Genomic DNA, 13,151 nt, shown 5'->3' with positions numbered 1-13,151 from the left:
TGCATTAATCAATATCAGATTTGACAACGTGCATGATAGTGCGTAGTCTCGCGACATATATTCATAGATAGCACATACGTTTTCTATGTATTATCGTATACGCATAAGCAAGAGAGAGAAAGATATCTCAACGCAGTCAATCCCGTGAACTAAGCCGACTGATGTTGCTTATGCTGTTACGTTGCCTCGTGCGTATGCGTAAACACAGTCATACGCGAGTGCAATTTATTAATTGATTAATTCATTGCTTAGAAGATTTATTGGGGCCTTGAGGTATAACCACATGAGGCCCAACGGCAGTTCAAACACACAGTAGAAGTACAAGTAGTAATAATAGTGATTACAGAACAGTTGTAAGTACAGAGGGTACGGTACATTTAACAGATATATGTCGATGTTCCACTACGCAATTTTGGCTATGCCAAGTTTACATTCAATTTCAACACTCGAGTCAGTTCAGACGGGACAGGAGCAAGGCCCTCCGTCCTGCATCGCTGCAACCACTCCACCTTCTCGTGCTGCATAAGAAAGGAGGTGTGAAGGGACTTGAAGAGAGGAGGCAGGGAGAGGCTGTTCGTGATGAAAGAGAGTTTATTGATTGCTATGGCAGATGAAAATGCAAATGAGTGATCTAATGATGCGGTGCGGGGTGCCTTGCAGAAGAGCACCGGGGGTCGGCGTCGCGTGGACTGCCTGATTTCCTCAATCTCAGTGGGTACTCCGATGACTCGAAAGCTCCCCTTAGCCCGGCGAAGCATCTCTGATGATGCGAGATGCTAGAGAGCAGTTGATGACCTCCCTGCGTCCCCCAGCCGAGAGCGATCCCAGAGCCAGTCCATGGTGGTGTGAGTGCGTGCTATAGTGATGGTACGCCATGGTCGTATTTCTACGACACTCTCTTTCTTCTCACGCTGGCTCTTACCGCTGTCTTCAACTTGTCAATCTCAACCTGTCAATACCCATCACTATGCAAAAAAAATCCGTTATCGGGCCTCTAAGAAAGGTGCGCAAGCTCCAATCACCGTCTCAGACTTGGCCGATCACTAACCTGACGCATCTCGCAAAGGTTTTTGACAAGTTGCTGATGGCTCAGACAACTACGCATCTTGAGACGTACAATATGCTAGTCACCCATACTCTTGCTCTCCGATTTCCGAAGCGCTTTTGATACTCTGGATCATGCGACCTTGCTGCGAACCTTAAAATCCCTGAATTTTTCATCTAATGCTCTCGCCTTACTGCACTCCTATCTGTCGAATCGCTCGCAGGCTGTGATGGATGATGCTAGTGGTCTGATGGACTTCAGAAATTATACATCTGGTGTCCCACAGGGCTTAACGCCCGCTCCCATACTGTTTGCAGTATACATTGATACACTCACAAATGCGCTTCGCCACGGCACGTGTCTACGCATATGCTCTTTGCAGACAATCTGATGATCTACTTGCAGTGCCCTGTGACTGAGCTTGACAAAACCGTAGCGAGACTCAACGAAGATGCTCAGATCGTTTCTGACTGGGCGCACACCAGTAGATTTAGCCTCAGTGTTGCCAAAACGAAGGCGGTCCTTTTTGCTTCAAACCAGCTCCTCACGCCCATGGACTTGGACATCATTTGAAGAACTCACCTGAGTGGCACTGTCATCCCTTTCGAAGATAGAGTTGTCAACTTGGGCCTGGTTATGACTCCCATCGTGGGACGCGCATGTTAGAGGCATTTCCTCTCGCATTCATGGAGTGCTTCATCGTATGCTAGCCGGAGCTGGTTTTTTGCTCGTTAACATAAAAAAGATGCTTGTCAACGCTTTCATCATACTTCAATTTGATTACGCTTGCCTCGCCTTCATTGACATCTCTACTTCATCGCACATCAAGCTTAGGCGCCTACTAAAAGTTTGCATAAGCTACCAAGAGACACTGCGCTACGGCCTTACTACACCAGGCTCGATTGGCTGTCTCCATCACAGAGACATGAATATTTCCAAAACATCCAATCGTTTAAAGCGCTGAACGGACTATGCCCTGCATACATCTTGGACTTCTATCGCTGGACGGGTGATGGAGTCCGTAGATCAGCGAGAATCGCGGGTATAGCACCGACAATTGAGTACTCAACGAATGCGCTTCCTGTTCAACTACGGTCGTTGGGTTCCCTGGTTTCGTTTAAGACGTTGCTTGGACATTATTTGAGGCAGCACCAGACTTTTCACTAATTGCTTTATATTTATTGCGCTCACTAATAAATTTTCATACTTACTGCTTTTAATTATACATATCTATATGCTTGTAAATATTTTTAGTACTCAAGTTTTAATTACACTACTTTTATTTGTATGATATAATTTGAAATTTGCTATTCTCGCCTAATTGTTGCTTACTTTTTGTATCATTTGGCTCAATATTTGCTTAATTTTTTGTTACCTGTACTTATTGTAATTTATTGCTGATTGCCATTCGGTCTTTTAACCTTGATAAATAAACTGTTCAAATCAAATCAAATTTTCGATAAGGTCTTTTGAGTATACAAGACTCCGTAATGACTTAAAAAAAAATTTGTAAAAAAATGTTTACAAATGCAAAGATTTTCTGTATAATCCTATGTAATCGAATAGACCTATCCCCAACTGACCGACTTTTTGTAGAAAAATAGGGTTTGGGTCGTAGAATCCACTGGCATTTTACTTTTTAGCGTGTGTGCACGATTAAAAAAAGTACAAATATTATTGATTGTAACTGTTCGCAATAGGACTGCAAGTGACTAATCGATAAAATAAAAATGCCACAGTGTCATTCTCATTCGGTCGTTGAACTGGAAAGTTGACATCAACACAGTTTTGGTTAAAGATTACTAAGCGCTGCACTTTTTGTGCACTGCAAGATCCCAGGTTAAATTAGTATATCATATCTTTTATAAGTTCTGGTGAATGCACATCAGATCTTATGCCAGATCTTATATCAGAATTTGCATACGATAATTGACATCAGAACTTACATCAGATCTGATATCAGATCTAATCTGTGACGCCTTTAATTATTTAAACAATAAGTTTATTAATAATTAAAATTTAATAACGAATCTTAAACTCTAAAAGTTATCGAATTAATTTAAATTTACTTTATCAAACACCCAAACATTGGAGGAATTATTCTTAAAGATATTATCAATATGATCATTAAAATGCAACTAAATTTATAATTAAATTTTAATCATTAATCAATTTATTGTTTAAACAATTAGAAGCAATACAGTCATTTCAGAACAAAGCTGAAAGTTACAAATTGTAATATGATTTATTGGGAGTGAGAAAGACTCTTGCACTATGTACAGCTTTTCGTGTGCGCAGCAGAAAGCTTAGACTGTAGTTGTCTACATAGTGATTCCGAATCGTTCTTAAAGGCCGATGATGGTAAACACTAAAGTTGCACGCGCAAAGTTAGAAACACTGCCTCGACTCGAACTGTCTGTAACTACGCTATTGGTCAATTAGATCAAAAAAATGTTGAGCAATGTCGAAAAAAAGTAAGGACATATGTAATTTTAGTACGATTAAAATATAGTGCTTCATTGGTTGAACGGAAATCCATATCAGAGTACTTTGATTATAGAAAGAAGCCATAACTTACCAATTCTGAGACTAATGGAACAGACTTTCGTCGAGGTCGAATATCCGGCATACTGTCTATATTACTGTAAAATGTTATTTCTCCTGGATGTCTGAAAAAACAAATAAGGTATAATAATTTCTTGAATTACTGATGATTACTTAATGGGTATTGTAACAGCTACAATGAAAATTGTTACAACTGAACTAGAATTCATCACAGCGGATCATCGCCAACGAATGCATTAACATGTAGGAAAGAGAAACGAAAGAGCTGTTGTAAAAAGCGTATAAAATGATATGAAGATTTGAGCAATGAAAAATGCGCTATAGTATAATACATAGAATAAGTTAATGAGCTATAGTAGCTGGAGCTATATACCATGTAACAAGAGAAAGTAAGATTACATATAATATTGTGAGTTATTGCTTTGGCTGGCCTTCAGCAAGACTATTTTATTTTTGCTGAGAGCTGTGATCAATTTAAACTTTTAGTCAGTCATAGTTGACAGAAACTAGCATTTCTAAAATGGATGAGTGACCCTGAGAAATGACAATGTCTTTCGGGCTTTCAGCCGACAAAGGTTTATAACTGTTTGAATGATCCTGAAAATCGAAAAAATGTTCAAAGTCACCTACATGTGTAACTATCAAGAAAGCCATTTGGTTCCCATATAAATTTCTATATGAGTTTCCTGGACACACTCTTATTTGGGAAACTACGTCAGTTCCTACTTGAAGTTGATTTATGATATGTGGCACTGAACAACATTAATTTCCAAATAGATTTTCATATCCCTACAGAAATCACTAATGGGTCATAAAAAGAATAAACGACAAATTATTACATTAGAATAAACAAGAATAATTAAATTGTATATTTCCTCGTGTTTGTTGGTAACTTTTTTTTACACCTGGTCTTGAAAAACAATAAGTAGCAGAGTTTAATACATCCACTTACAGTTTATTTGAAGAAAAAAACGCTTTAAAAAACCATTTGCATTATAAAAGTTGGTGATACAAAATAACCTAATAACAGATGGACCATATGAAACGTCAATTCTACGTTCAGTAGGGTATCCGTCATTTCTCGACCATTTTGTATTGCTGCTCCCGGCTCCTAGATGTCTTCTATATGATCAGAAAATGAGAAACCCGGTTTATAAAGTTCGAAAAAATGATTTTAAAGCTGGCCTCCAAGCGGCTTGAAGCTTACATGCATTTTGAACAGGTAAAACTTAGAAATTTGATTTTTAGTGATAAAAACGATAAAAAATTTTTAAAAAATGCACAAACCTATGTATATTATGTATTTTTTGACGGTGAGTCGATTGCTGATCTTGAATTTGACCTTGAACATAAACTTTCATCGTTTGGAATAATCCGATTTGAATGCGGTGCACCCGAGCTTCCAGGATTGAAAGGGACACTATGGGCGGCGAAGAAGGACGGCGAAATTGGCGGCAGAGGGCAAGAGATAGTGCATCGTTTACATCCTTATATTTTAATCCTTTATCTGTATCTTATTCTTATTAAACTCATTAATAATAGGCCTCTGCCAAATATAGAGTGTATAACATAACGTCGAGTAGTGTGGATTCATTCATCCCTTTACTCCAATCGAGAACCGGAAGTAAAATTTAGCTACAGTGAACCAAAAATTATTTTTTTTTACAGTGACTTCCATTTTTTATTGCAAATTCGAAAAGAGCTGAAATTTCAAATCCGAATACGTCTTTTGTTTTTTCTTTCAACGGTGTTTTAAAGGCGCTGCAGGTATAGATAAAACTTTTATTAAGAAAAGAATTGAAAAATAGGGTTTCATTTGTTTCTGTAGCGCCTTTAAAATGTCCTTGAAAAAAAAACAAAAGACATATTCAGACTTCAATTCGTTCACCCTTTTCGAGTCCGCAATAAAAAATGAGGGTAATAATGAAAAAAACGATTTTTCACAATATTTTATTCGCTGTAGCTTGAAGGTTATGTTTAAGGTCAAATTGAAGGTCACCAATCGATTTACTGTCAAAAATGCATAAGATACATGGATTTGTAAATTTTATCAAATTTTCTCATCATTATTAACGCTAAGAATCAAATTTTTAAGTTTTGCCGATTTAAAATACATGTGTTAAAAAATCTATGTACATGTAAGTGCGATCCTTCTGATTTACATGTGTGTATATGGATGCAAACTGTACATCTCCTTATCACCGCACAGGAGTGGGGCTGCGTAGCCCGCCGACGAGTGCTCGCACGCGAACACGCTGATTTTTGCTAGACACTGCGCAGAGCGCACATCACTTCGTATGTTAATTACCTATACCTATTTTACTTACTATCAATATATTATATTTTACTTTCATATATAATAAACAAAGTGTCTCTTTATTTCTCAATCCTACTCGCTGCTCCAGTACAAGTTCTCATGTGAAAATCAAAGTGATTTTAAGAAACAACATGCAAGCTTTAAGCTGCTTGGGGTAACCTTAAAATTATTTCCTCAAACTTTATTTACCAGCTTTCTCATTTTCAAATTATATAGAAGACATCTAGATGGAGGGGAGAAGCAATATAAAAAAGTTGGAAAATAACGGACACCCTGATGAACAGTCATCCCTCCTTATACGCGGGGGTTCAGTTAAAAAAAAGTACCGTATACAAAGAAACTGCGTATACGAAGACCAACTTCTTATGGAAAAGAGACTTTTTCTAGATAATATGACTTTAAAATTGCAATCACCTACTGATACATCGGCTGAATAAGGGACGTCGTATTTGGAGATCGAAATAAATCTTCGTTCGGGTGGGCAAAATAAACAGCGTCATGTCAGTGTCAAGATAAACAGCATGACTCTTGCAATAATCTAACAAATATAAAACATTAAAAGATAAATTTTCTATTGCCGATTAGGTCTTGACTTCTGGAATAAATGATAGATTCAATCACTTGTTAAAATTTTGCTGAGTCCTTAAAACAGTTTTATTAGATTTTCAGAATACTGGCAGATGGTCCTTTTGCTTCCTCATAGAGGAAACTTTGTGACGGACCGATTTTTGACTTTCATAACTAATAATCGTAGAGTATTTTTACATATATATTCTTAAACTAGACCGAATTGCTGAAACATGTCTGTATGTATGTGTTTTTTTTTTTTATGGAGAGGACGTGGGCAGAGTAAACCCTTGCACCAGTGGCCCTTCCGAACTCTGGCATGATTCCCACCGGAACCATCGTTAGATATTACTTCGGTGGGTGCCCTTTAGCAGTGCTGCTGCATCGATGTATTTGGTCATTTCCCTACATCCCCCATCCACCGCACGCCAGGGTGCGGTGATCAGGGGTTCAGGAACCGTGTCAACTCGTTGGTGATCCCCCGCTCGCCCCGCGGAGCCCTCATCCAGCGTCATTCCCGCCTTCCGGAGCCGTCTTTGTCGGTGCTCTCCCTTGTGCTGATGTTTTTTCCTCCTGGTACGTTCGTCAGAACTCGCCGGAAGCTAGACTAGTAGCCGTCCTTGTGATAGAGGTCCGGGTCTCACCACGACACCGTCCCGCTTTTCCGCCTCTTTGCGAGCACCTCTCGCTTTTTCTGGCTTTCCTCCATGATGAGTGGAAACTCCGTCGGTCAGCGCCAGCACTAGAAGTTCTGATATCGGGCTCCATCGCCCGGGATACGATGTTGGAGCCGAGGGGTCGGTGCTCTTCCTTGTGTTGGCGCTTTTCCTCCTGAATGATGCACTCCGTTGTCCAACATCAGCACTAGGAGTTCTGGCTTTCGGGCTCCATCTTGCGGGAATTCTTTTCAACTTGGGCCACAGGGCGATTGGAGGATATTTCACCACCCTCCAGGAGGCTGCCTACAGCCGTGGACCTACAGTTTATGGTGGAATCCGAACCACTTCGGGCTCGGGCTCGACCTCACCGAGCGAAAAATCACGAATGAAATTTCCCTCAGTGGGGATCGAACCCGCTCCCTCAGCACAGCGTTGGTTTAGCAGATAGGTGGCCCAACGCCTCTACCCACTAGACCAACGGAGGCTGTCCTGTATGTATGTGTGTGTGTGTGTGTGTGTGTGTGTGTGTGTGTGTGTGTGTGTTTTGCACCAGGCGAAAAAGTCACAAAAGACAGTTCTCTGTGATGGGGATCGAACCCGCGCCTTAGACGATACTCTCAAATTCAGCAGGCAAGAGGCCTGGGCTCTTTCAAATTATAAGAAAAAAATCCTTCATTTAAAACATGATAACATTCATAACTCCATAAATTTGATGTATGGACAAAAGGAAAGAAACAAAATGTAATATAATCAGTATTCAACTACGAAGAAAAATTATGCAGATTCCAATAATCGATGCTATAAATTTGGAAATCCGAAATACAAAGCAAATTGCTGTACCTTATTAAAGGATATTACATGCAATTCTTATGTCAAACCAGGATCTCTCGCAAAGATTTGCACGAAGAATTTAATACACATTAACCAACTCGGAGAAGACTCTGACGTGGAGGGGTTCATGAGAGGACATCACGAGTGACAGGCTCACCAGCATTGGGCTCAACTCGGTGATAGGCCTGAACCTTTCTCATGAGACGTGGTAAGGATGGGTAGGTCCCGTATACAAAATATTTTTGACCTCTACTCGCTGCAGGCCGAATTCAGAGGCGCTGTAGTTGCACATCGCAATATACACTGCTTGGTACGGGTTACCGACAAGATCTCCGCCCGAAAAAATCTCCACGACAATATCTCCGGGGACAAAATCTCCGCAAAACGAAATCTCCGGGACAAAATCTCCCGGGAAAAAACACGCACGAAAAAACACACTATCATGCATCCCAACCACACTTATACACAGACCAAAAGCCCGAGTAAAAGGAAGCAAAACAAATAAGGATAGATATTATGTGTACAGAAGTACCTTTATACTTTTATTAACAAGTCTAATAAGTAGAAAAATATGAAATCAAATTCGGTGGAGATTATGTCCCGGAGATTTAGTCGCGGAGATTGTGTTGCCGGAGATTTTGTCGTGGAGATTGTGTCGCCGGAGATTTTGTCAGCGGAGATTTTGTAGCGCTCCCGCTTCGTACAGAAGCAAGAAAAGCAGAGTTTACTTACGTCGGTGATTGTGGTCGTAGTAACAACACATAATTACAAAAATATGAATTTTGATTAAGGGGACTGACCTGTGTTAAACGCTTAAATTCAAAAAATAGCTATATAAATCGAAATAGTGGAATTTTTTTTTGTGATAGTAAAATATGTTCATTAGACACCTGATTGACCAAAAAAAACTTCTACCCAAGCTCTGAAAGCCACGCGATTTTGACGTGAGCTCTTCATCAATATTGATCTATGGGGTCTCAAAATCTGCAGTAAAGTAACCTCATCCACTTAAGCGGAGCAGAATTTGAAAAAAAAGTTTGTTTCTCTTCCAAGAGCTTAAATATGGCATTTGGTGTTAATAAAATACTAATTTTCTAAAAATTGTCACATTTTGACGTATATGGGTTAAAATAATACTTTTTTAAATTTTCGTCCGCATGTATGTCACCGATCTTGACGAGCTTTTGGTATATTATAGTACATGATAAAAAAGTGCAAAAACCAAAATTTTGGACCCCCCTCCTGCCCCCCCTCCTTCCCTATGAATGTCCATTTTCTATCTATATTTTTTCTGAAGGCCTGAAGCCATTAAAAAATCTGAAAAAATTCACAAAAATACTTTCCAGTAATTTAAACAACTTTGAATTTTTCAGATTTTTTGAGTGCTTCAGGCCTTCAGAATAAATTATGGAAAATTTTCAAAATTCATATACAGCGTTAGAAGGCAATAAGCTTTCCGAAAATTTATTCACTTTTTTATTTAATTAAGAAAAGTAATCTCAAATTTTTTCAAATTTTTCAGAGATGTGAACGCGAAAAACACCTTTTTTGACGAAAATAATTTTTTTAGGACGATACGGAGCCTTGAAAAATCTGAAAAAATTATTTTCTTTTATTTTTTTTTTTTTTTTTTAAATGCATAACCTTTACTTTTTTCAGAATTTTTCATTAAAGGCGATAGCTTTTAGAACCGAAAATGCTATTTTAAAAAAAAAGGTTCCTAGAATCCAATGGTTCCTGAAAAAAAATTTGTAAATATTTTTTTTGAATTCCTTGTCAAATTTTAATTAATTTTGACCTTTTCAAGTTTTCGATTGAAGCCTCCCAACTCAATCTAGAGCATCAAAATAGTTTTATAATTCCTTAATGTCTTTAGAAACCTTTTCAGAATTTTGCATTAATATTTGTGATGCTCTAGATTGAGCTAAGAGACTTCAATCGGAAACTTGGAACGGTCAAAATTTATTAAAATTTTACAAGGAATTCAAAAATATATTTTAAAATTTTTTCACCGGAACCATCGGGTTCTAGAAACCTCTTTTGTTAAAAATAGCATTTTTCAGCTCTAAAAGTTATCGCCTTCAATTAAAAAATCTGAAAAAATTTGAAGTTATATATTATGATCAAAAAAACAAGAAAAAAATTCGTCTATATTTTTCGAGGTTCCGTAGCGTCCTAAACAAATTATTTTCGTCAAAAAACGGATTTTTGGCTTCGAAAGGTGCGTTCACATCTCTGAAAAAATTTGAGGTTACTTTTTGTAATGAAATAAAAAGGTTTTTTGAAAAGGTTATTGCATTCTAACGCTGTATATGAATTTTCATGGAAATGGACGTTCATAGGAGAGGAGGGGGGTAGGAGGGGGGACGGGTCCAAAATTTTGGTTTTGGCACTGATTTATCATGTTCTATAACCTACCAAAAGCGCGTCAAGATCGGTGACATACGTGCGCACGAAAATTTAAAAAATTATTATTTTGACAAAGTTATAAACTTATATACATTTGAGTAGAAAATAGATAATAGAAAATACAGACGTTACGACTAAACAGTTTTAAATTGGCATTTTCTTGCGTCGTCTGTTTTACTCCATTTTGTCCCTGGTAAAGTTTCTTATATGGAAGGTAGACGGTTTCTGAGGGGTAGAGGTTAGTACTCTAGATTTTCATTTGAACACCGTTTCGTACAGTCCTGCACATCCAGATGGAATAAATGAACTCGAATTATTCTTTTAAATGTTCGTTGTGTATGTCGAGGGTCTTCTACCGTAAATTGTTTATCATTCTCGTAGATGTATAAGCAAATCAGTTGTGCAGAGCTTGAGTACGAGCAGCTTTATAAGTGAGCTCACGTGAAGGTTGCCTGCATGCTGCACTATGTAGGAAGCGATTCGCTCGAAACGTGAACAGGCTGGACAGAGGCTTAGGTCACGGACGTGATATTATTTTGATGGCCAGGACCATGATGTTATAGTCACGCTACCTTTGTGCCGAAATCTGACCCAATGCCAAACGATACGGGATGACGTGAGCTCTGTGCAGAATCGTTCCATACACAAAGTCTGTGCAGTTGGAGGGACTGTTCCTTTTTCAGGTCGTAGAAGACTGATGAGCCGTAGTCAAAAGTCGCGAAAATCATTGATTCAATCAGTCGCTTACGAAGAGGTCTCGACAGTGCATGTCTGTAATATCTTAATGAATACAGAGTGTAGTGCACTGAAGTACAGACTCGACTGACTTCAGGCCCCCAAGACAGAAATGGTAGCTTTTAGACCGAGAGTGGTCAGCTCATGCCTCGTATGCAACTGCGCACCCTGAAAAAACAATGGAGGTGTGGAGTCCTTCAATGCGTTAGCAGGGAAGTCGCAGCAAAGAATTTGCGTGTTACCAGCATAAATCATGTGCCGAGATGAGGACAGCCGAGTAGAGAGGTCATTTATAAATACCAAAAATAGTAAAGGCCTTGTGACAGTCGTGTTACGCTGTCACAGGCCTCTCCCCTCTTCAGCACGCAGTCCCACTGTGATGGGACATAGACACGAAAATGTATGTAACGCAGCAGCTGCAGCGACGCGCGTGTGTGTAAGTGTGTGCGTGCGAGAGAGAGTCCGCGTGTCATCGCACGCGGAATCGCCTGTCTCCTTCTTCCTTACGGAGCAAGGGCCGGCTAATTGGTCACGTGACCAATCAGAGCGTCTTGCGAGCGCGTGAAGCGCGTAGAGACGGAGAGATACTCGGTGATCGTGGATGAGTAAGCATCGTGCGCGTTGCTCCGAATTCGACCGTGTCGCGAGATAATAATTACGACTGGACGCGGCAAGTGCGTGACGCGAGATTCGCACGACTTGCGCGGGCGTATATTCGACGCGGGTCGATCGAGGACGAATCGGTGTATTCGCGAGAAGTATCTCCGACGAATTGGATTGTGAATTAGAATCACGTAATTTTTCTGTTATTGCGACTTCGCGAACTGTGCAAACCAGCAGCAGCCCACACGAGCGAGAGGGTCAAGCCAGCTGCGATTACAGCGAGCGGCCATTGACGGCATTCACCTACTGTAAGTACCTCTCGAGTACTCGACCTCCCCTGCGTGTGCAATCGCGTCTCAGTGTGATCGAGTGAGTGTGTCCGCAATTGCGCTGCTGCGTTCGTATTTGAAAGTCCATTCAATAAATACTCTATTATTTTACCATATTAATTCGCGAATTATTATTTCGGCAAAACCTTCCCGTTATTTTCATCCTAGGTTGGACCACGACGCCGCCGCGGTCGGTGCGAATTGTCGCACCGAATAACTGAGCCAGCCAGCGATCAGCGCGAGGACGCGCATCGCCTAGGATTACCCTGTGAATATCGCAGCGGTCACGGGAACCGTTACAGCCTTAGTACACTACTTTACGGGACACCTGCTATTGTGGTCGCAAACGATGAGTGCGATCCATCCACCAGGCAGATTGCTTGTGAGCGTCTGGCCAAGTAACTGGCGAACCAGTTCATGGTAGGTGCTTCTTGATGAGGAGTGAGTGAGGAATATCATCAAAATCCTTTGAAAATTCAAACGACACAATCATCGAAACTTTTCGCTTATCAATCGCCTGTCTAATTGACTGCGTGAGGTCAAGAATTGCCGTTCGAGTGGAGTGCTCCGGCCGAAAACCAAATTGATGCGCATCCAGGATGCCGTTGGATGTAAGGTAGCAGAAAAGCTGGCCATGAACGATGCGCTCAAGTACCTTAGCGATTTCTGGAAGCTGTCCAATGGGACGAGTATCTAATGGTGTTTAGGGGACTTCGTGGAGCGTGCTGGAGGGTGCGTGATCAAGCAGCTCCAGGGTCTGACGATGTCCTAAACCTTGTCCTAAAAGCGGCAGTAAGTGCGTGTATGGACGTTTTTCGCCGTGTTTTTACGGCATGCCTCAGGGAAGGATGTTTTACGGTGCCCTGAAAGCGTCAAAGGCTTATCATGATGCTAAATCGAAGCAAACCTGCCTTCGAGCCCTCGTCGAACCGTCCGCTCTGCATGCTGGACACCGCGGGCAAGCTCTTAGAAAAGATCATTGCATCTTCCAGAAGCTTTTACTGAGGGTCCTACTGGACTATCAGACTCTCAGTTTGGCTTCCGTAAGGGAATATCCACCATTGACGTCATACAGAAGGTTCTAAGCACAG

General features: G+C 40.4%; 1 protein-coding gene across 1 annotated transcript in view; it reads right to left on the bottom strand.

The window, feature by feature from the left end:
* Positions 1-13,151, bottom strand: part of LOC106651209 (putative leucine-rich repeat-containing protein DDB_G0290503) — a 165,879-nt gene that overhangs the window by 90,228 nt on the left and 62,500 nt on the right. The window contains exon 5 of the mRNA XM_023460113.1: positions 3,624-3,714. Within this exon, the coding sequence (XP_023315881.1) occupies positions 3,624-3,714 (91 nt within the window). The remainder of the gene's footprint in view (positions 1-3,623; positions 3,715-13,151) is intronic.

Source organism: Trichogramma pretiosum, unplaced genomic scaffold, assembly GCF_000599845.2.
Source record: "Trichogramma pretiosum strain Unisexual culture from Peru unplaced genomic scaffold, Tpre_2.0 scaffold138, whole genome shotgun sequence".
In the NCBI taxonomy this organism is placed as follows: Eukaryota; Metazoa; Arthropoda; class Insecta; order Hymenoptera; family Trichogrammatidae; genus Trichogramma; species Trichogramma pretiosum.
This window is presented reverse-complemented; position numbering and strand designations above follow the sequence as displayed.